This window comes from Aythya fuligula, chromosome 17 (assembly GCF_009819795.1).
Source record: "Aythya fuligula isolate bAytFul2 chromosome 17, bAytFul2.pri, whole genome shotgun sequence".
NCBI lineage: Eukaryota > Metazoa > Chordata > Aves > Anseriformes > Anatidae > Aythya > Aythya fuligula.
Genome location: NC_045575.1, coordinates 8,952,318 through 8,976,306, shown reverse-complemented (window position 1 = coordinate 8,976,306; position 23,989 = coordinate 8,952,318). Strand labels below are relative to the sequence as shown.

The window sequence follows — 23,989 nt, the reverse complement described above, 5'->3', positions numbered from 1 at the left end:
GAGACAGCTGAACAGCTCCCACAGTTGTTTGTTTGCTAAGAGGATTTGATCTGTGGCAGGATATTTTCAAGTCACACACAGAGGAGAAGGTATCCTGGTAACAATACCATCCTCTGAGCTGCCCGCTCGTGCCGGTTCTCCTGCTGCCTCGGAACAGCGCGCACAGCCTCATCCCCGCCCAAGTGTAAACTGCAGATTATGCTTCCTTCCCCTGACTCTCTGAGATAAGGCAGACAATAAGGTGAGACAATTCAGCCGTACAAAGCCGTTCTGCTATTAACTGATCCCTGGGCTACAAACCCTGCTAGTGCTGCTCTCCTTTCAGCAGCACTCCCAGACCGGAGCAGGCAGAAGCAGGGGCTGAGGCAGCTCGTCCAGCTGCTGGGCAGTGGGGAGAGGCCACTGCACATCCCTCCGTTAACACCTTACCCACTGCTGGCTGCCAGGCAGATTTTGTCTCCCCCCTGGCTCCCAGTGACACTCCTGAAGCCATAATGTTGCACCCCATACAGCAAAGTGATTTTCTCCTGACCCAGCCTCCCAGAGCTCTCCAACCAGATCCCAAAGTCCTTACTCAGCATCTACTCCCTCCCACTGGGATTAGCCTGAGTCAGGTTCAGCAATATCTCAGGATCTGTTGATGCTAATTTCTCTCTTGCAGGTGCTCAGCTAGAGCAGGGAGGGGATGAACAGGGAGAGGGAGAGTCAGGGCTTTTGTTTGATCAAACACTGAGTAAAACTCTGAGAAGGGCCCACAGGATTTGGCCATTGTAGTTAGAGCCCTGCATAAATACTGTGGCACAGCTGATGCATTGGCCAGGCTGCTTCTCAGTCCAGCCCCATTTTGTCCCTGTCTGTTCAAACCAGACTCACACCCCTGGCGCAGTGTTTGAAAGAGGCTACAGGGCTGCTGAGCACCCACATCTCCTTCCTCCTTCCAGGCTCTGCGGAATGCTGAGAAGGCAAATGAACCTTTCAGGCTCTGTTGAGCAGAGATGTGGCCATTCCCAAAGTGAGGGCCCAGTGGCCACAAGCACAGGTCCTTTTGCAGAGGCACTGTGTGATGCTTGTCTCCCAAATGCACGTGGGGAGCCCAGGCTGTTCCTACAGCTGCGTGCCCTCATGTTACAGCCACCAACACCCTGTCTCGGTGTACAGGGCTTGCCATCTGTCATGGGCACCTGGACTTGATGTGAGGATAGTCCTGAAAAGGAGCAAGCTTGTGACTCCAGCTGCAGAACGCGGAAGGTCAGGCTGAGCTACTGGTTATACTGGGAGCATGACTCGGCTGCCTGCAAAATCTCAGTGGCTAGAGATGGAATCCAGGCGTTGTTTTTTTTTTTACCATCCTGTTGGATTACAGAGATTTCGTCTAAGGAAAAGCATGCACTACACTTGCTGTGCACTGCTCAGGGAGGGAGGGATGCGTATGAGGAAAACACTTCTGCCCACCGCAGGTGAGGAACGTTGCCAGAATTGTACTATCAGTTGCAGACGACTGGTAGTGGGCAAAATTCCTGCCACTTTCTAGCTTGGTAAAAACACCTCCTCTGGGTCCAACAACAGGCTGACAGAAAACACAGCCCACGTAAGCACTGCCAGCCAGATGGCACGTTGTGAACCGCTGTTAATCTCGACAACCTTTGGCAGCGTTGAGTTTGCTCGGGAATAAAAGCTCCCCCCCAAGCGCCTGGATGCAAGGAGCGGTCCCGGCATCCGCTCCTCTCTTTGTCTTCTCCACCGAGGACCCCCCGGCAGAACAAGCCCCGGAGGAGGAGGAGGAGGAGGAGAAGAGGAGGAGGCGCCTCCGGGAGAAGAGGCAGAGGCAAGCCAAGCGCAGGGGCACGGGCAAATAACCCCCCCGGGTGCCCGTCCTCGGAGAGCGCCGGGAACCGCCAGGCGGGGAGCGGGGGGAGCCGGGGCGGAGCCGGCCGGGAGGGGCAGCCCGACCCCCCCCCGCCTCTCGGGGCACCTCCCCCGGCCCGGAGCCTGGTGCCCGGAGCCCGGTGGCGGCCCGGAGCGGAGCAGCACGGCCATGGGCTCCCGGCTGAGCCGGCAGAGCAGCCTGGAGGAGGAGGGAGCCGCCGGCGAGGAAGCCAACGGCGGCAAAGCGGAGGGCGGCCGGGGCGACTTCCACCTCTCGTCCCTGCTCCTCCACCCGCAGCGGCTGCCCGGGGTGCTGCGGAAAGCCTCGCCGGCGCCCTACGTGCGGCGGGTGGGGTGGCTGCGGGAGATCCAAGCCACCATCCGGGAGCACAAGCGGGAGCACGCCGTGCACATCCTCAGGCTGCTCAGGAAGGTAAGCGCTGCGGGCTGGGCTGCGCTGGGCTGGCCGGGCACAGCCATGCCGAGCCGAGCCGTGCCGCCACCTCCGGGGATGCTCGGGCAGGAGCAGCCGGGGGGGGAGCAGCAGCCGGAGCCCCCTCCCCAGCCCGGCGGGGCGGGTCCGCAGCCCCCCGGGGCGCGGCTCTTTGTGCTGCCCGGCGGCAGTCGCCCCCTCTCGGGAACAGGGGTCGGGAGCGGGGCTGCGCAGCCCCCAGGAAAAGGGGTCCCCGAGCCGCAGCCGCACCCAGCCTCGACGGCCCCCCAGGGGAAAGCCGCCGGCCACCCCACTGCCACCGCCGCCCAGGCAGGCTGGCCAAGAGCTGGCCCCCGGAGCAGCCAAGACGGTGTTGGGGAGGCTGCCTGGGACAGCCCGGGCTGGGAGGAGAGGGAAAGGGGTCAGTGTATCAGTGGGAGCTTGCTTCTGTCTGCCGCCATTCGGGGACAGAGAAGGCAGCGTGCAGACAGCCTGGTGCCAAAGTGATGCTGAGCACAGAGCCCCGCTGCTGGAGCAGAGCCAGCTCCTCCGCTGCTCAGCGCTACCGTCGCCTTCCAGACGAACTCGGCTCCCCCAAATTGCAGGCAACTCTGTCATAAATAGCAGAGGGGACAGATCCTCCCTCCAGCTCAGGCATAAAACAGAATCAGTTCTTAGCTTATCACAGTGCTTCATTATCTAGTGACACGTACATATCTTGGGACCACAACCAGTGTCTTGCTACAGTGGCAAGTAGCCTTTGGGCACGAGCCCTTTGGAGCAGGGACTGGCTTGCTACCACAGAGCGCAGCAGCCGCAGGGAGCTGCATGAACAGCCCTGGCTGCTCCCAGAGCCCCAGGTTTTGCAACACACCTGACAGTGGTGATCGGTGCGCTACCAGCAAGTTGCATTTTTATGACTAAGAATTTACAGGACCTAAAATTACATCACTACTTTTCATGTCCAGTGCCCTAGAGCTCACGTGAGGAGTACTACCAGCGCTACAAACCCCTTCTTGCACACATGTAGGTAGATAAACCCTCAGCAAAAAGCTTGTATGGCAGACAAGGACTGAATAAGATTTCAAAGGCTGCTTTGGAAAAGCACTGTTAGAGTCAGCCATTGACTTCATAAGTGTGGCAACATAACATGAACAGACTTTTGCAGGGTTTGCCAGAGGCCAGAATTACAAAATGTCATTTCCTATAATGCTCAGCGCCTCTCCTTGAGGCTGAAGCACTGAAATCCCTCACAGACCCTGAGGTCTCCAGAAGGTCCATCTGGGAACAGCCGGGCTTTGAATGCTGACTCACAGGGCCATTGGGAGCAGAGGGTCCTTTCCAAGCCCTCCTTTCCATGCAGCCTGACAGTTCCTTTTGGGATCAGCTGGGTGCCTGGCTTCCCAAGTCCGCACTGAGAATTGCCATGTCCTGGGCATGTTTTGCCCACTGCCCTTGCAGTTCTCCTTGTTATTTCTGGTCCCTACCTCTGCCCGTCCATGCCAAAACAGCAACCGCCCAGTCATCTGCTCACACCACCACAGTGGGACATGCATCCCGTACTCACACTGCAGCCTTCCTCTGCCAAGTTAGGCAGAACCCATCCAACACCCCCAGAACCTCCCATTCTTGGTGTGCTCAAAGATTTCAGAGACAGAGAGCTACACTGCTATGGTGTGTTACACCTTTCAACAACTGAACACAACCGTCAGCCAGGCTGGGGTCAGGCACTCACAACCAGTCCTCCTCATGTGTCCAATGCCAGCTTCAAAGCGTACCATGATCAGCCTCTTTCATCATTTTACAAAACTGCATCACTCTTGAAGCAAATTCAGCCCTTAGCTTGGTGCCCAGCATGGCGTTCCTTACACAGACTGGCTTACCTTGGCAGTAACACACTCTCAGGAGTCGCTGACGAAGGCATCCCAGCTGAGGGTCTGTTTGTTACCTGTAAAAAGAGACACACCTCGTTCACTCCAGTGGACAGCGAGGACACGTAACACCATACCTTGTCACTGTGCCTGAGGCCGGGGTGTTTGCAACCCCCAGGGAAGGTAGAACAACCTTGGAGGCAGAAATGCAACCTCCCTGATGGAGAAGATGCACTCAGCCAGACCGAGGGGCATGGGCTGCTGCTCAGTGCTTCCTGCTGCAAGGTGGCTGCTGCTCCCAGCAGACTCGGACCTGCAGGCTGCAAGTGGATCTGCCAGTGCTTTTCAGCCTGGGGGCTACAGACCTCAAGGGGCTGTAGATTGTTCCTAGGACATCAGGAGGGTGTAGTTAAATAGAGAAAGCCAGCTCTAAGCAGATCCACTGAACAGGGATGCATAATTTCTTTGTTTTAGAAGACTGCACACTGAGAACAACTGCAAAGTGCAGGTGTACACTCATACACATTTCTTTTGTACAGCAGCACTCTGACAGCTCCATTGCATGTGGTCTTAGTCCCAGAAACATCCACCTGCAAAAGACAGGCCAGCTTTCCTGCTGATGTGAGTGGGCATTGCTCAGCTGAGCTAGTGGAGACGTTAGACTTAGACCAGCAAAAAGTCTGGTACAATCTGATTTCCCTGGGCTGAGACACCAGCCAAGTGTCATTTTGAAGATAATGGCACAAAGCCAACTGAACTGCCCAGATTGATAATATTCTGATTCTGCTTTCTTCTAACTGCAGCCACCCTTTAGGTGGCCCATTTTCGAAAGAACGAGGGAGGAGAGGAGGAAGAAAGAGAGGGAGAGTGCAAGGGAGGAATACAAATAAGATGAACTAAAAAATGGCCCTAGGCTAAGAATTTATGGACTGTCAGTGCAAAGTGAATAACCACACCTATATTTTATATAAAACCCTTGCAGGCAGGATTTATAATGGTAATGCAGATTCAACTTAGTGGTATAGCTCCAACTAGGGGAGTTTAATTACTGTTCTGACATCCACTGCTGCATGCTCAGCCATGCCATCCTCTTGGCAGCTTTCTTCGTCTATGCATGTTACACTTTGTGTAGGAGGCTCCGTTTCCCTGAAGCCTTACGGTTAAGGGAGACATTGGCATGACGCCTGGGTACACTCCTGGCCCATATCCAGCTGTGTCTGTCCTTCAGGATTGATCCACTGCTTGGGTTCCTTGGTTGCTTGCGGGTATCGTCTGTGTACACACAGCAGTGGGGCTGTAAAGCATTTGATTTATTCTCCCTTTCTCTGTCAGATCTGCAGTCAGGATCCGTCTCTGTTGTGCTCTCTGCTTGATTTGGTCTGAGCATACCCAGAGCAGGAGAGAGTGGATACAGCACTGGCTTTGGTTGCTGCTTAGGGTTAAGATCCAGCACCTCTGCCAACTGTGGCTCTGTCCCTGCTGGTAATGTATTTGTGTGCGCGTGCACACCCAGCTTTCTCTCTCTTTTTGTAAGAGCTCTCAGTGCGTCTTCCCCTGGGTGGTGCCTGAAGCACACATTCAGTGGAGCAGTGTGAACATATGGGGCACCCATTTGCTTATTCATTTCTCCTGGCAGCAGCATGCAGAATGGGCAGAGGACTTGTTTCCTCCCTCAGCTGAGCCCTCCTTGTCAACGGAATCAAACTCAGCACCATCCCAGTTAGGGAGCTTTTTTGTTCTACTTTTCTGCTGCTGGGGTATTTTTCTACCCTCAGGGTATTTCCATGCAAGTTTCTGCAGTCTTTCTTTCCAAGATGCTCTGCTGTTTTCCCGTGTGGTATCTCCCAGTTGTAATACTTGTGTTGTATTAGGTTTTTAGCTTTCCTCTTAGCAGAGAACAGCGCAGTTCTTTGCAGTATCACCCATCTGGCCCCTGGGGAGGCATCTTGTTCCCAGAGATGCTGAGGTTTCTTCTGCTATGCCCAGAGGTGCCATGTACCTTGGGGTCCATAGATGTAAGTTGTTCCCTTAGCTCACATTGTGGAAGATGGAAAGAGGACTCCCCACAACAGACCTGCAGAGTTAACTATAAATTTACCATTACACCCTAAAAAAAATAATACTGCCAGTGCTTAGTGCTTACTGAAAGTTTCAAACCTCAGCTCAACTTGTACTGATGGACAGGACCAGGATAGATGGCAGTATCTGGATACCCGTGGAAAATGTTTGATTCTTCCAGAAAAGCTGAGACTGGTGTAGCAGGTTTGGAGCCAGCCCTTCTGCATGGCGCCTTCCACAGATTCACACGCTGAGGCTGACAAAACTGTGAGTTTCTCTGGAGAGAATTCACTCTGGGCTCCATCCAGCCTGTAAATGATCTTGCTCTTACCTTCCTGCGGTACGTGGAAACGAGGCGGTCGGTCCCTGTGCTGACTGACTCAGCTTCACGCTGAATCTCATGCAGCTCTCCCCATCACCACAATGCTGGGTCAGGCACAGCTGCTTCACCTTTGCTAGATAGTTTCCTGTGCTGAGTAACCAGCTGGCACCTCGTGGGATTTACTTTCTGGTTTCAAATACCTCATGGTTATGGCTCCAAGGAAGCCCGTATATCTTTCTGTTTTTCTCATAGGACCTGGGACTGGAAGGAACATTCCTCAATGAAGTCCTCTACAAAAACGCGACTTTCCTCAACTTGGTGGATCCCATCTCCCATGACTTGCTGATGAGCCTTGCTAGAGACCTTCAGTGTCCCAAAAAGGTGAACCCTCCCCTCAGCTCAATGGACACTTTGCAATGTAGCACCGATGCAGGACAAGCCCAGATGGGGTGGCTCATTCTGCGTAGTGCTCTGCAATCCTCCAGAGCCAGCCAGCATACACCCTTGGAGTCATAGCACATATTCTTGTGCATATTTCCTAGAAATTGGTTTAAACTACCTCAGAACATGAATGCAATTGGGGGAGCAGGAGGTTACAAGCCCAGAAATCAGGAATTTACTTTTCTTGCTAACAGAAAACTTGGTGGCAGGGTACCTGCCAAATAAAAATAAACGATGAGGGGGAGGCAGATGGTGGTGGCATATTCAATGGCATGTCCCTGAGGTTCAAAACAGCTAGCTTTTGGGGAGCCTATGGGGCTGCAGAGGGGAACAGAGATCCCTGCAGCTCTGCCCAAGCTGGTGACTAGGAGGAGGAGCAGAACCTCACTTCTCAGGTTTTGTCATATGACACTACCCTAACCCTTACCGGGGAGCAATACATCCTCGCCATAGCCCCCCAGACCTGAGTAAAGGGTGCAAGTCGGGGCTCAAAAAGCAAATATGTTATGTGTGCAGGATCCCTGCACTGCTGCCACAGCACTTCGGAGAACGAAGAGAGCAGAAAAGGCAAGGCAGGGTGCAGACAAACCTCACAGGTATCAGTCCCACAGCAACGCCAGCATCTACTGGTTACCCTTCGCCACCACCAACAGAATGAGCTTATGCAAAGAGAGACATTAAGTACACGCAGCTCAGAGCAAACAGTGGTGCCCTAGGGAACGCCCAGTGGCTTTCTAAGCCTCATCACTGGGCTGCAACACAGCCTGAAAATTTTTCTTTTTAATTTTTGTCCAAATATTACAAGCACCTAAAAAGGAATCAGAGGGGAGAGGGTGCAGCAATAGGACCAATTAACCTTAGTTCACTGGCCTCATCTCCAGCTGTTCTGGGTTGTTTTATCCAGACCACCTCCAACCTCGCAGTGTGCAGTGCCCTTTGTGGGGGGTGGCACATGCCATTGTGTAGATAAGATTTTTCCTATTTGTCGAGCACCTCAGGTGCCCCTTGTAGCCACCAGGAGTTTAATTAGGGGGGCTGGAAAGACTCAGCACCCCCCAGCACCAGCACACACATCAGCAGACCACGTCCCCTCTCCGCCCCTGGCTGAGCACCTGGTGGCTGTAACCGCATTACAGGCAAGCAGCTGAGTGCAATTCCCAGCCTGTCAGTGGAAATTAAATCAGCGAGGACACGGGAAGGAACAGGAGGGTAATTCTCAGTTGTGAGCCAACAAACAGTTGCGGGGCACTGTGCCAGCTCCTGTACTGAAGCCTGGTGTGCACGTGCACCCACTTGGAAAGGTTTGCTGATGGAGGTGGCACCAGGGTGCCAGTTCCAGCCTTGCCAGCACAGAAGTGGCCCGCAACAGGGCATCTAATCCCAGGCATGGACCAGTCCCTGTGGGGTTCCCAAGGGAGCAGTGCTGTGCTGAGCACCGAGGCTGGGATCCCTCCTGACTTGGCACAGCAGAACGGCCACATGCTGGCAGCGCGTCCCTGGGATGTTGGGCTGATTCAGTGACTGCTTGGAAAAGTCACCGTGCAGCTGCTGGCCCACAGTACAGCTTGCAATAAAGAATAAATTAGCGTATTCCCTGACAGCTTTACTATGTGTTTACCTATCAGGTCCCTAAACGCACACGTTGCACCATGGCTGGAGGGCTGAGGAAGGGGAATGCAGGTCTCTGTCAGCATTTGGAAAATATGAGAGAGGAGGCAGAAATCCCAGCCTTCAGCAGCTGCCGTTTGTCATTCTGCTTTGCCAGGGGAAGAGGTGCTTTCAAAGTCATGGAGACAGGGAGTGTGTGCAAAAATCAAACCAGGAAAATAGCAGCCACCTTGGTGCCTGATGAGTTACTGCAGGGGTTGGAGGGAACTGCTGTTGGGAAGCTCCCAAACTAAAATATCCAGGACTGCAAGGATACGAGGTGTAATTTGGGGACCTCGCTGGTTCCTTGTCCCAGCATCTCCCAGCTGGAGGGACCAGGAGTTCAGGTGCTGCTGCAGGAGGAGCAGGGCTGTCCCAGAGCACATCTCTCCCAGCAAGAAGCACCTGGGGGATGGGGCAGGGGTGCTGGCTGCTGGGCTTCCACATCAGGGGAGCAGACGGGCAGTCCAAAGACAGTATGCAGCCGAAGTCTGGGAAGCACGGTGACAAGGTAATCGATACAACTTTAGCACAGTCCTGTAACGCAATGAGTCAGCAGCTCATCTGCACATGGGTGCTGCTGAGGATACAACAGTGAGGAGTCGAGACACTCCTGCTGCCTCCTCATTGTGCTTTTATGAAAGTGGAGCTCTTTTGAAGAGAGGGAGCTCTTTTGAAGAGATGGAGCTCTTTTGAAGAGAGGGGCCCTGCACAGAGCCCCCTGCACATTGTCTGCCACCCCTGCCTTCCAGGCAAGCTCTAACCATGTCACACAGCGTGATGCCTGGCCTAGAGCAGGACCCCCTGCCACAGACCCATCTCTCGCACCACCTGTTCCCTAGTAGGATGTGTAATCGCAGCCCCAGTCCCTAGTCAGGGCAGGAACAGGCTGGCTGGGCTCAGGTTCTTCCTGCTCCTGGTATCCCAGGAGAGGATGCTATGTCACGCAGAGGCATCTCTGGCCTTGTCACCCTTCCTCTTTTATCCTCTTCTCCATCTCCTATTCCTTCCCCTGCTTCATTATCATCCTTGTCCCTTTGCCGCCCTCCCCCTTGCCTCCTGTTATGCAGCACCACACGCAGAGACTAAGCTGTCCCTCTGCTTTCAGGAATACGACCCCTGGAAATCCTCAGACAGGATCTGCAGGCAGCTGATTTACCACCTAACCCCGCACTCGAAATGGCACCGGCACGGCATGCCCCGGAGGAAGTCCCAAGTGTGGTAAGTGGCCTGGCTGGGGACACCAGGGACGGGCACAGAGCGGGGTCTGCCAGGATAAACTGTGCTGTGCAGCCAAGCATCATCCAGGTCTGCCCTTGCTGCCCATCTCGGAGAAAGGCAGGGTTGAGAACCTGCATGGCAACCTCTGCTCAGCCTATTAAAAGAAACACAGCCAAATGGTGCGGTGTCAGTGCCAGAACTCCTCTCCCTGGCCTGGTTTGCTCTTTACTCCTTTTCAATCCCACTGCCTTCGTGGTACTGCAGCAGCCAGCCCTCCCAGCAGGGCCTGCAGGGTGCGTGGCCCAAGGAGCACGGCCAAAGCTGGCAGCCCTGCCGGCCACCCTGTGCTCTGCTGAGCTCAGCCAGCCCCGGATCTGTGCCCCACTTTGTCCTTGTTCATCCCCGTACAGCATTCCCTGTCTGCAGGGAGGGTCTCCCGATAAAAGGCAATGCCACAAGCTGAGCGTGCCACTCTGCAGGGAGCACTCTGCGGTGGCTGGCAGAGAGGTGGCCGTCCTTGCTTGCCTCCCACAGCTCCTTCAGGACCCACGGTGATGCAGGGCCTCACACACAGGGAACACAACTCAAAGCGCTTGGCCACTGACAGCTCCCCCATGGCAGCTGCTTTCTGTTACTACAAACACATTCAAAGAGCCATACTTGTTCTCCCCCGATACTTGCTGGTTTTTCTAACCAGGTAAAGAGCAGTCCCTACTTCTTTTAAACCCACCTCTTCTTTTAAACCCACCCCTTCTCTCATTTTCTTCGAGCAAAGCATCTTTCTATGACACAGATCTCCAGTGCTGAAGGAAAGGGAGAAGCAACTACAAGAAGAGCCCCATTAGCCTCTCAGAAATGAATGTAGGGTTGGGCAAAAAGATAAAAATGGCAGTGCCTGGTCTTGGCTTTTCTTGAGACTCTCATTGTCTTTGATGGATGTACCAGCAACTTAGAATTCCCCATGAGAATTGATATTTCCATAGCACCTTTTGTTCTTACTCAGAAGTAGATCCCCAGCATGCCTTAGGGAATAGAAGCCTATTGGTTTGCTGCCACTACAATTTCCAGGCTATCTACCTCATATCTGTAGCCCCCCTCCCATCCCCTTTGCCACCAGATCTGCACGCTCTGTGACTCTTAATGCACTCTTCTCCAGCACCCCCTGGGGCAGGCCGGTTAGTGCAGTCTGCAGGTGGGATCAAAGGCACGGAGCCATCAGGCAGTCCCAGGGTACCAGAAACTGCAGAGCAGCAGCTTGCACCCAGCCTGCCATCCGTCAGCAAGAGCATCACGCCTGTGCACTCACCCAGTAGCGACACAGAGCAGGTCTGGGGCCAGAGAAAGAGCCCAGACCCCACACAGAGGGGTCAGGTAATACCCCAAGTATTGGCTGGGTACAGAGCATCTGCGAGTACGAGCAGGGAGAAGGCAGCAAGGCAATGTGTGATGGAGGGGAATATAGGTCTAAAATGGGTGGCCCCGCCTGACAGCCAGACCCAGCTGCAAGGTGTTACATAAGGCACAAAATAATTTTGATTAAATATTAAACAGCAGCACTTCCTCTTTGAAAACTGGAGAGGAACTGGTTTGCAGTTTGCGGCAAAAAGTACCTGCAGAGTTGGCATCTTTGGCTGCTGCAAGTAAATGGATGTTGCCAGTAGCAGGAAAGCAAGAAATAGCTGCTTCACTTGGAGGCATCAGGGCCTAATTTTGTCCAGCAGGGCTGTTCTTAACAGATCAGAATCCTCCACTTCCTGCCATCGGCTAGTGGGAGCACTTCACTGTGATGTGTCTGAACCCATGCCCTTGGCTTGTACCCTTCCTGCCCTCAAGGTCCTTTAAAAAGTGTATGTGTAGCAGCAATCCTTCTGAAGGCGTTTCTAAAATTTATTGGGGACCTAGGACAGTTGAAAGGAATCAGTGCATGCAAACCATATTCAGAAACTGAATTTTGTGGTCTCCTGAGCTTTGGCTTCTGGCTTTTGTGGAGCTGGTACACTTGTTCTCTTCTGAAATGTGATTTCTGCTTTCTGGCAGCATGCCAGATGGGTCCAGAAGATAATTAACAAGTCCAGTACACAGACAGCTGCGAGCATCTGCCAGGCATTAATTACATCGGGGCTGTTATGGAGATGTGGTGTGGGAGGTGGAAAGCACCCGCACCCCTACAGCCAGATCACACACAGGTGTTCACCCCATGGCCAAGCAACAAACCTGCAGGTCAGGAACAAACGAGTCACGTCCCCATCCACTCTCAGTGGAACCCCAAACCCTCAGGAAGTACAAACCTGAGCCACCCATGAACTGATGAAGAAGAAAGGATAAGATGAATTTCTTCAAGCACTCGTGCTTTGATACACAGCAATCCCAGCACAGCTGGAACTGTAAGCTCCGTTAAGGACCCATCAGGCTTCTACCAAGCAGGATCAGTCTTATACCATTCATGCCATAGAACCCCAACAGGTACCAAACATTCACAAATTGATGAAGTTTGCAGAACACCATGAGAGCTTTCAGACAAGCATGTGTCCTTCTGGACACCCTTAACCACAAACCTGCTCCCCACTGAAGCCACAGGTCCTACTGCTTCTCATACCACCTTTACTACTGATGTATTTAGCCCAGGGCTACAACTGCAGCCAAGGTGCAAAGTATCTTATAGGGGAAGGACACCATGGCTACTATTTCCCCTGGGTGCCTTCTCTGCAGAGCCATTCCTGCAGAGCTACTAACAGTGTGATGCTCATGGGGCCCCGGCCCTGAGCCTAGGAAGGAAATCAGCCCACTGTGGGTTGCCACCAGCCCACGTGCTTTTACCGGATGAAGGCTCCAGGCCAGAAGCAGAACCCATAGAGAGACGTGGAAAGAGAAAATGTATTGCAGCAGACTGAAGGCAACAGCAGCTGAGGGGAGGGGAGATCCAGCCCAGAGTGTCTCTGGTTTCTCCAATTAACTTGTCGCAGATGCAGGGAGATGGGTCCACCTCTGCAGGGTTCTTGACAGTAACTGTGTGCCTTGTGCAATCAAGGCTTTGCAGTGTTCCAGCTGTGCTTTCAGCCAAAGGGACTTATTTTCAGCTGCCTGGGTTTGCCAAACTGAAAACAAGGGGCTCCATTCTCCTTTCCTGCAAAACCCCATCACAGGTCTGCAGCTTCCAGCCAACAGCCTGCACCCCACCTTGCAGCTACTTGGGTAGGCTGCCTAAGCAAACAGAGAAGTAGAGCTTGTATTTGTAGAAGATTTAAAATTAAAAGCCTGAGGATAACGTTTTCTCAGCAGGAGCCAGCATGACCTTACCGCACAATTGTCAGTCTCTTACATCCTAATGGGACTTCAGTTCTAGGACTGTTTCACAGTTGTATAGATTATTCACCCTTAACGAGATGAACACATCCAATGGTGTTGTTTAACTCCAGCTTCTAATTAAATTGATGTTTATTGTGTAAAGAGTAATGGGTTAAGAAATGCTTCTCCCTGTGGACATAGGCTTTTTAGGCTATCAAGACCACTTCTGTGACATGTTGACAGATGCAGAACTTTTAGATATTACTAAATGTTGTTTTCAGATATCTCAAGGTTTCCTTAGTTCAGCATTGCGGGAGGACTGCATGTTCTTTTCCAGAACAGGGCTGGATCCAGAGGGCTCATTACTTCTCAAGGCCAAAACCATGCTGGACTACAGTTCAGAGGGGAGAGGTAGAAGGGTATCAGGTGAATGTCACCTTTGACTGGAGAGCTGGAGCACAGCCTATGTGCCCACAGTGTGGAAGCTGTGGGTTACAACTGAGCTGTCCTGGCAAAGCTAGGTCAGGGAACTTTATGCAGCTTCCACTTGCATTGCCCCAAGAGCTGGCTACTCAGTGCCCTCCTTTCTTTAGGATCCTTTCAATGGATCAAGTCTGAACCCATAGAACACGCAGGCAGCAAACAGACTGATCTTTGCAAGCAGGGTGTTCCTGCTGCAGAGAAAAAAAATAAATAAATCCCACACAGTAACCTGTTCTGGAAGAACAAAGGCAGCCGTGTGCATGGAGTCAGTAACACACACTGCATACATCTGGGCTTTCCTTGTCAGAAGTTGCACCACGGTTTTTGTTCGTCTGCCCGAGTGAGCTTCATTTCGAAACACCTTGGCTAATGTGAAGCTGGGTGGGGAACCAAGTGTTCCTTCTGGGCTCGTTGCTCTGTTGCTTATTTATTGACGTGCGCTGCCCAGACATTGCGGCATTAGATGCACTTTAAAAATGCAATGAAAGCATTTGTGTCTAGAAGACTGCAGGGAAGCAGCTCGAAAGGGCTTTGGGTCTTTTTTTTTTTCCACTCTTGAAAACATCACTCAGGGCCATGGATGACAGCTCTGGCAGATTAGATCTCAGCTTTCACATTGCCTGAGATGAATACTAAGCAGAGCTTCCATTTCACCCTTATGCAACAGAGTAAATAGCCACCACCATTCCTGCTTTAGAGACGGGAAGCCAAGTTAGAGAATACCACCCAATTAACTAAAGTCACATGGTAAGAGTCAGATGTGAGTACAGGAACTGCCTCACACAACATTTTTTGAGAAGCTGCTGCTCACAGAGACATCCGACAGACACAAACTGGTGAATAAGCTGTGGAGAGACAGCAGCTGTTCCCTCAGCTTACAGTGCTGAGACCCAGCCCCTACCGTGACCAAGGTTCCCAGCAGCACTGGGAGACAGGTACACCTGGAAAGGCTGTTAGTGATGGAAGGGGGCAGCCAGTACCTCAGCACTGCTTTGTTATAGATCAGAAGGAAAAATCCAAGACCAACAGGCAGGAGAAGCAGGACATGGGTGGAAAGATAAGCAGGGAATGAAAGGATGCAGGCTGGGTGGCAGCGGGGACCTTATGCCTTCATGGCTCTTGCACAGGTCAATGTTTGACGGAGCTGGGAGGAGGAGAGGTGCTCAGCTGCATCATCACCTGTGGATAATCCACATCCTTCCCAAGTCACAGAGGGAGGGTGGCAGGAAGAAGGCTGCCTTTGTGTTCCCTTCTCTTGCCAGGGAGGAACCTGCCCCCAGCTGATCAAAAGAGCATGGGTGCAAGGGTGGAGACATGACTTGAGGGACTCCTCATGGAAGCAGCCTGTTTGTGCACAGCTTCCATCTTTGCAGACGTGCTGGGCCCAGCCTCAGAACAGCTTGGGCTGGGTTAGCCTAGGTCAGCGCTTTTGAGGCTTCTCGTTCCTTTGTCTCATCAGAGGCAGCTAAAGCCAGCTCTTCAAAGCAGCAACCCGTGCCACCAGGAAGCAAAGGCAAACAGATTATGCTAAGTAGATAATTAAAAAGCCCAGAGTCCATCCCCTAAACTGCTGCTTAAAGCAGAGCAGCCATCCAGATACACCTGCTGTTAGGCTCTGTGCAAGGCAGAACAGCCAAGAAACACCTGACTCATGGCTAATTAGCCACCTCTCCTCCCAGATTCCTTCCGTAGCTCGGAGACAGGGCAATGAGGCACCTGCAGGACCCTGAACACTTGTGCTGAACAAATTCCTTCAAACCCCACAACATCAAGAGGAGGCCAAGCACCGCTGTGACTGCTGCTGGTCCTGGTCATTGCACTGGTGAGAGCTGCTACAGCCACCAAAGAATTTAACTGATGAGGAAGAAGCTGAAGGGCACTGATCTCTTCAGATGGCAGGAGGGCAGGCACTGTGCCCCACTGGAGGCTGCATTCGGCTCCAGGCACACAGCAGGGTCTGGCTGCTGATCGCCTTTGCTTCTTGTTCAGTTTCACAGGAAAGCTGCATTTCTCACTTGAATCTGTTCCTCCAGCAATGGAGAGTTTCCTCTCTCAATTTGCTGCAGAGAATACAAACACCATCTGCTTCACTGCATCCAGGGTCCAGATCCTTGCTAGCTGCAAATCCTGGCAATTAGAAAATCACACGCAGCACCAGTTGCAGCAGCACAAGGTTAATGCAGCCTCCAGTGCTTCGCAGTCCTCTGCCTACAAGTCCCATGTGCATCAAGAGCCATGTCACTAAGTAGCTGTTTTGTCTCACACAAAGAAGAAAGCTTCTTCAATTAAAGCAGTCTTTAAGCCTATTTTACTTGCAGAAATTAGGGGATAATAGGCGATCCACTTCCGTGGAAATAAACCTGGCATTTGCTCAGCTGCTGCACAGATGCCTGAGAGCCTGGGGTCTCATCCTCCCCTCTGCTCCAACAGTCCTAGAACTCAAAGTTCCAAAATTACGAGATGTCAAATAAATCAAAGTAAAGCACTTACAGACATCTCCCTGCCACTTCTCTGGCCAGGGGACATATTTCCCTCTGAAGCAAGAGGAGCGGTCAGCTATGCTGTGCCCTGCCCCAGCGATGGCATTTAGGTGCACCTCATGCAGCCATACAGGAACACCAAGCAGGCAAGGAGAATTGCCAGGAATCCCAGCATGTCTGATGCTTCTTCACCTGTCAGAGAGCCAAGGGGCTGCTGCAGCATTAGGGGCTATCGTCAGCCAGGGCAAGGCTTCTCCCAGTATTTTCCAGCTAGAGGCATTTCTACAGGCAAGAGAAAACCTCTGGAACTGAGACAGGAGGTTCAGAGTCACCCCTGCAGGTAGAGAAATGAGGGCAAAAGGAAACAGCAAGAACAGAGAGAGAGGAGAAAAAAACAACAAGAAAAAGCCAGCAAAGGAAGGAGGGCCCTGGCACTGCACAGGACAGTTTAAGCACATTCAGCCAGGAGCAGTCCAGCCTGGAGAATCAATTACAGGACAATGATTTGTCTGCTTGACTGAGGCTTCCTTTGGGTACTGGCTTCCTGCTCGGGAGAGCAGCAGAAGGTACTTACTCTGGTCAAGCACAATCCATGACTTATTACTGCAGTCCCTGCACAGCAGTCAGCAGGAGGGGAAGCTTAACGGGCAGCGAGACAAGCACATCACTTTTGTCCTTCTGACATTTCCCCCCACTTATCACTGCCTGCACTCAGATCCAAGTCACCCTAAAGAGATCAAGAGCCATTCAAACTCGCCCCCTCTTTGGAAAGCTGTTCCTGCAGATAGAGCAGGAGGAATGGCACCTGGCTGAGGCCTGCCAGAGGGAGTGGTGCCAACTGCAGACAAGACCTGCAATCCCCCGCCTCCAGCCTGCTTTCCATCCCTGTACCAAGCTGTGGTAGCACTAAAGCTCATCCCTTGTAGCTGTCCAACAGAAAGGTCAGGTGAGGCTTTGCACAGACAAGGCTTGGGGTGAGGAGGTCCTTCTCTTTGTGTCCTGTCTGTCTCCCCCTCCAGGATCTGCCATGGGTTGAGAGCACTGGTGAAGATAGTTTTCAGGAGGCCCAGGTTCTGCTTGCACAAAACAGATGCTGAAGTAATTACAAGCTTGCTTCTAACCTTGTTTGTCCTCTATTCTCCCTACACACACACCAACAAAGCCTTAATCCAAACCAATACTGAGGCCAGAGAGGACTTCTATCTTGTCTCTTATACCAGCCAGTGGTACTTTGTGCTACACCACTGCCAGGGACTGGTGACAAACCATACAAAAAAAAAAAAAAAAAAGGCACAAACTGTTTTTCCAGGTGAGACATAGGAATACAGCCCCCACGCAGCCTGGGCTGCTCTCAAGCATCCCTTGGATTACCCAGAAACAGGAGGCTAACCCAGCACCATCCAGACTGCAGCATGCACAGTTCACAGCTTCCACTGCTGCTGTGAGCAAAGCAGGTGATTAACTCTTTGCAGCCCTGTCTCAGGGACTCTGGTATCAGAGATACCAAGTACTGCTCTGAAACAAAGGCCCTTTGGAGAAATCACTTGTGTTCTCTTGGACCAATTTTAACTCCCCACTGCATCAGTCTCTGCTGTTTGGCAGCATGGCTGAGCACTGCCCTCCTTGTCCCTCCTGTGACTGACCGAGGAAGTGGTCTGGGTCATGTAAAATGTAGGCATTTGATAAGTGATGTGTAAGACTCTTTCAATCCTCCAGGTCTGAATGTAAGTTACTCCATGCTGTTAGCACGTTCTACCATGAGAGCTCGTTAGCTTATGTGCCTGTTTGCAGGTACAGCCTCAGCCCTGCACAATGAATTCCCTCAGGACCCACAAGCACATATAGAAATAGCCAGAACAAAGTGCTGCCAATACCACGGGAGGAATGTGGGGGCTAGAGCACATCCAGGGCAGACTGCAAGGTCACTTCCACCTCACACTCCTTCAAGGAAGCACAGCTGCAAGCATATCAGCATCAAATGCATCCATGAAGGGTTGATGCATACACTGAAGCACATTTATTCACCTGTGTTATCAGACACCCACAGGGAGTATTAGGGGCAGAAGTTTCTGGGATGCCATTACTAGGCACATAAAGCAAAGCTTTAGAGGCAGCATCGCATCCTCCCCACAACTGCAGAAGGGCCTGGCAACACTAAAGCTCGCGGGGTCATTCTCACCTGCCATGGTAGCTCCTGTGGTGTTGCAACCTTCTCCAAGGAAATTGCATGTCCCCACGCACCCGCTGCTCTCAGGGCCTGGCTGTGCCGCAGCCATGCAGGACACTACAGAGAGCCAGATAGGAAGAGTGGGCACCTTCAAACTGGTGGTTAATTCCTAGCCCACCCTGCTCCTCCCAACCCCAACAAGGCACATTTACACCCCCAAAGAATGTGACTAAAGACACCAGCGGGGATCCTAGTAGAGCTCCCAAACCCTTATGACTGATACAAACTGGAAGGACAGCAAGGCTGGTGTTATTTACATAGAAGAATTAGTTTCTCAGACATGACACTAGCACACACTTTTACTCAGTCCTGCAACATCCCCCCTCCAACCTCCTAGAGCCCCACAGCTCCCACTTCTCACAGCACTCTCACAGACCTGCAGTCCATCGCAGAGCTCCATGTCCCACTCATTTTGCAAATCCAACAGCCCTACAGCACACCTCTACTTGCTGTGCAGCCTACTTCCTTCTCCTCCTCCTCCTCCTCCTTCCACTTGCCAGGCAGATAGCAAGAACCACAGCTAAAACCAACTCACTGTAGATTTCTTTTAGAGCCCTTATGCCCTCCCCACCTCCTCACAGCTGCAGCAGATCCCAGATAATCTGTCGACCACAGGGACCTAAATTAGCAGTCACTGGTGCTGCTTACCACTTGAGGGACACTGGGGAAGGCTCTTACAGGGATGTGGTAAATCCATTCCTGAAGAGCAGTTTGCCTATAGACTGTTTTCTTGACAAAATATCCTTTTCTCAGCCTTTTAACACTGCTTTACTTCTGCAGAAAAATCTGTTTGCAACAGACCTTGCCGTTCACCTGGAGAGGTGGCACAGAAACAGCCCCCACACAGTGCAAACCGGTGCATTTGGAAAGTTTGCTTGCCATGGTTACTTCTGCTGACCACGCAGCACTGAATGTCTGTACGTGCACATACAGACAAACCCTTTGAAATGTGCTAGTGGAAGAGAGCTTAGCAACACGGGGTTAGCCAGTTCTTGCAAAGTTCATGTACAAGTGCTGAGAACACACAGAAAAGCCCCAGGACACAATCTGCCCAGAGGCATGGTGCAGACCTTGTGCCCATTTCCCAGACAAGCTCCATTAGCCTTTTGCTGAATGTTCTAGCCCAAGTTCCTCATGAGCCCTCCCCTGCTCCAAGTATATACCCTAAACAATCTCTCTCTGTCCCTTTCCACCATCAGCCTGAAGACCAGCCTGCAGAAGAAAGTGAGCCAGGACTCAATGGATCTGTCTGGGATCCCCCTGACCATGCGGGATGTCCACCGCATGGCCTACTACCTGCAGAACAACGGGGACCACCTCACCTCCGTGGACCTGAGCTTCACCGAGCTGAACGATGACATGGTGCGCCTGCTGCTGCCCTTCCTCTGGGCGCTGCCCAAGCTCACTCACCTTTCCCTCAATGGCAACCGACTGACGCGGGCAACCATGAAGGAGCTGACTGACACCATGAAGGACATGAACAAGTTCCCTTGCCTGGCCTGGGTGGACCTCGGCAACAACGTGGATGTCTCCTCCATGCCACAGCCCTTGCTCGTGGGCCTGCGCAAGCGTCTCAGCCAGCAGACCACGCTGCCTACCATCTATGAGGCACTCGACTGCGATTCGGAGATCTCCAGCGGGCAGGAAGGCAGCCAGCTGGAGGATGAAGCAGCAGGAAGCACCCCGCCACGTGCTTTCCCTCAGCAGGGCTGCGAGAGGTGACTGGACAACAGGCCGGCGCTGGCACACTGAAGCCGCCCCAAGGAGAAATTCTGAGTACAAACACCGAGCAGAGGGCCAGCTTTACCGGCTTCCTTTGGCGCTTTTCTCTCGCCTTCCCTGGCATCTCCCCCCAACTTGCTGTGAGACAAAAGCCTGTCGGTCCCCCCAACATGCTCCACTCCCTCCCCTCACTGCCAAACCCATCGCCCACGTTACAGAGAGGAACCAGTGACTTACAGTGAACCTGGTCCCCAGGCAGGGTCTCACTGGAAGACGGGAAAAGACCTGTCGGAGTCAAGAATATCCTCCAGAAGCCATTGGGTTGAGGGAAAGTGATGTGGGGGGAAACCTAAAACAGAAACAGGCTTGTAGTTTACTTCCTTTCTTCCTTTTCCTAGGCACCTTGGAAGGCTTGTGACCTGCAGTTTTGAGTGTGAAAGGAGGTACCCCAAGAGCCTAGCTGTTGTGGAGCTTAGCTGAAGGGCTCAGAGGCCAGAGCTGGAGCCCGGCAGTGTGTCTCCCTCTTGTGTCTGGCTCCTTTTGTTTTGTTTTTTTCCTATTGTGTGTTTTGTATTAACATCTGAACAAAGGGACTTGGTCAGAGACCATTGGATTGCATAGGCTGGGGCGGACACATGGCTTGGAACTGCAGCATCAGGATATTTGCTGTGTGACCGGGGTGAGAGGGAGGGGAAGGAGGTATGTGTTGGTGGGAGCATGGGGGATGGGACGAGTTGGGATGGGATGGGAAAGCTGAGGGTAGAAAAGGGAGGGGAAATAGTCTCGTGGTTTCACAGGATTGGTTTCAAGAACTGTGTTTTTGTATTAAAATTACAACTTCCAAGTGAAATTAAGGAGAATCAGACAGCTAAGCGCATAACTGTGACACTAGAGGAGCAAGCAGCAAACATGCCAGAGGTGGGCACTTCCCAAACTAAAGTGCAAAGCGTTGGCTCCTCATGGCATATTGCACACCTCTTAATGCAGAGACGTGATGTGAGCAGCTGCATTGCCATTTCCAATGCTGTCCAAAACCAAACCAGTGATGCAAAATTTCTAGTGTTTTCCACATTGCTCATGCTCTATATAAACACAATAAACAATTCTCTTGGACATAAATCAAGGTTGGACTCGATGATCTTGTGGTCTCTTCCAACCTAGAAATTCTGTGATTCTGTGTGATTCTTTAAATGTGAAGCACTACTAAGTCTGAGTGTCTGGGCTGTTCACAAACTGAGCCAGCAGCCCAGTCGCTGCAAAATAAGGACCAGGGGTTCTCGTGCAGCACCTGAGCAGCGGGAGAGGACCAGCAGGTGCCACTCGCACCAGTGAGTGTGGTTCATTCCTTATAGGAGGATGAAACATCTGCGTTCATTTGAGGTAGGCTGTGGCCTTTCATGTTAAAAAAAAAAAAAAAAAAAAAAAAAGGATAAAACTTTATCTGATAAGTCAAGTCCTCTCGATTAGCTGTCCCCACAGGAATTCAGGGAGCAGATATGATTTTGAAAGACTTAAGAGTTAAAGAAATCAGATGGATTAAGAAGAATCCCAACATACAAATCCTGGCCCTCCTGAATTACGAATGGTAACCTTGTCTTTCTCTGCTGACTCTCTCTGGGAGCCTCAACACATAAGAAACTCTCATATACTAAGCCAGACAAATCCACATGAAATGGATTCTTTCATACTCCTTGCTGATCTCTCAAGATGTTGCAAAAGCAAATTGGTGATACTGACTTACCAAGTAATTCATCCCCTTCAGACCAAGGGTGGGGGCACCGGCTGGTATCAGTATCTCTGATCAACCGCCAAAAGCCTCAAGTAGACCATGTCCTCTGAGGAAGGAGTCAGCTTTAGAGACACCTGTAAGTATTATAACCTGACACTGTAAATGCTGGACCTGGTCTTCCTCGCACTTCGGTCATTGGATGCTTTGCCACTGGAGCAGGACATGTAACCTTCATCCTGTTAACATGCAGACAGAAGCGCTGTAAAGGCTCTGTCCTCCCAGCACAAAAGAACAAAAGATATAAGAGGTAAAGCAAATATAGCTGGGGCCTGTGTTAGCTGCCCCATCCCGGTGAAGGTGGGAGAGAAAAGGCCCCTGGCCAGAACATGGTGCTCGGGCAGGAGGATGGGGAACAGGGAGCGCTGATGTAGCCAGGCCCCAGCAGAGCCCAGAGCAGGGAGGGAGCATGTTCCCCTGCACAGTTTTTAGCTCACCCCCAAACACTTTTTAGCCCTCCTAATGAATCTGGATAAGTGGAGTAATTTCTGTGGCACAAACTGTATTTGGGAAGCATGAGATCACTTTGCAGAAGGCAAAATAGAGTTTCTCTGTGGCCATTCCAATTACTGGGGAAAGGCTGTGCTGCTTTCAGAGGTCACCACCTGCCTTTCTTCCCACAGCTCACATTTCCCCGCTCCATGCAGTATCTTTCCTCCCCTATTGTGGAAGAGATAGTATTTATTTTTTTTCTCCTTTTATTCTCTTTCTTCTAAAATACCTTTCAGCAAAAATGAAAAGCATTTTGAATGTCAGCAGGATCTGCTTAAACTCTTACAGTCTAAGGAGAGCAGCAGTCTGTTCCAAGAAGAAATCTCGGGCACGAGGCTCGGTGCCACCTGGTGAGTCACAGTGGCACATCTAGAAAGAGGGAGCAAGGTGCTGAGCATTCAGTCTGAGCGCTGCCTGTAAGGCTCTGTGGGGAGGCACCTTCGCAGCCCTTCCATCACGGCAGTACGCCCCAGAAAGGAGGCAAGAGCCGCAGCATGCAGCCACCACTGACTCAGCTCTTCCCTGCAGAGTCCCTGGCTCAGCCCCAGGGAGGATCCGTGCAGACCATTTCCAGCCCGGTGCGTGCTGTGCTAATCAGCGGGATGGAGAGGAGACATTCAGCCCCTTGCAAGGGAATTCTCTGCTAGTCACTGGTGATGCCTGGCTGCCAGTTGGCAGCTCCAGGAGCAAGAGAGAAAGCAAGGCTTGAAACAGACTGGTTCAGCTGAGCAGCTGTGGGACCTGTGTTTATTTCTCCATATGCACTTGGCTGCTTTGCCATAGAAACCTCCCCACTGAGAGCTGGTTGTGAATGAATACGTGCCAATGCACATTATGAGGTCCTGGCCTAGGAAGCCACCAGTGCTTTGGATCCACTCTAACGGGCTGCAGCTTAGCTGCGGACAAACTATTGCAGGACATCCAGCCGATCCCCAGCAGCTCCTGGCTGCACTGGCAGAGGGAGCACAGCAGCGTGCATCCAGCCCCGGAGCAGGGAAATGCCCCCACACAGCCCTCCAGAGGAGATGCTCAGGGAGCAGGACGGGCAGCCCCAAACCCAAAGGAAGCTGGTTTCATAAAAGCTGAGTTCACAAACCAGAGAGGATAACGCAACCCAAACAAGCCTTACCTTGCACAGGAGGAGGAAGCTCAGGGCTCTCAAAGGGGATTAAGAGGATGAGCTGCTTGTGCAGGTCTCCTCACTGATACCCAGAGGAACCAGCTCTGTTCTGCTGCTAAACCAGGGGATGCCTTGCAGTGAGCCTCTGCCTCCTGCGAGGCAGCAGAGCAGGAGATGGATCCCTGTGGTACCAAATACTCTCCTCAGCACTGTACTTGCTGTCGCAGGGCTGTAACCTCTGCTCCTCCAAGCAGCTTGCACCTCTATCCAGACTCACACACCAGACCAAGTTCCATCCGTGGCAGCCTCCCTCCCTCTGCACGTAAGATACAAATGGCCAGCTCAAGGGGAGACGTGTGTTATGCAGCAGGAAGGAGGCTGCAGCAGAGCAGAACAGTGTCGCAGACATTTCCTCACCACAACCTCCCACAAGATAATCAGTCTCACAAAAGATCTCAGAGTGAAATACGTAAGCGTACCCTTCAAAAGAAGCCTTCCAGAAGGAGAGGTCACCAGGTGCAAAGCCATGCCACAC

General features: G+C 52.1%; 1 protein-coding gene across 1 annotated transcript; it reads left to right on the top strand.

Annotated features, from left to right (window-relative positions):
- Positions 1 to 1,507: 1,507 nt before the first annotated feature.
- LRRC75B (leucine rich repeat containing 75B) lies at positions 1,508 to 21,175 on the top strand. Its single transcript, XM_032199257.1, has 4 exons — positions 1,508 to 2,299; positions 6,803 to 6,931; positions 9,747 to 9,859; positions 19,534 to 21,175. Exons 1-4 carry the CDS (start codon positions 2,036 to 2,038, stop codon positions 20,054 to 20,056), a joined length of 1,029 nt encoding a protein of 342 aa, XP_032055148.1. The 5' UTR covers positions 1,508 to 2,035; the 3' UTR covers positions 20,057 to 21,175.
- Positions 21,176 to 23,989: the final 2,814 nt, after the last annotated feature.

What these genes read in the sequence shown, in the direction of transcription:
- LRRC75B (XM_032199257.1), top strand. Translation starts at nt 2,036, where the DNA reads ATGGGCTCCCGGCTGAGCCGGCAGAGCAGCCTGGAGGAGGAGGGAGCC. An exon ending in ACCTTCAGTGTCCCAAAAAG is followed by an intron (nt 6,932 to 9,746) that starts GTGAACCCTCCC and finishes CTCTGCTTTCAG; the next exon opens with GAATACGACCCCTGGAAATC. An exon ending in CGGAGGAAGTCCCAAGTGTG is followed by an intron (nt 9,860 to 19,533) that starts GTAAGTGGCCTG and finishes TTCCACCATCAG; the next exon opens with CCTGAAGACCAGCCTGCAGA.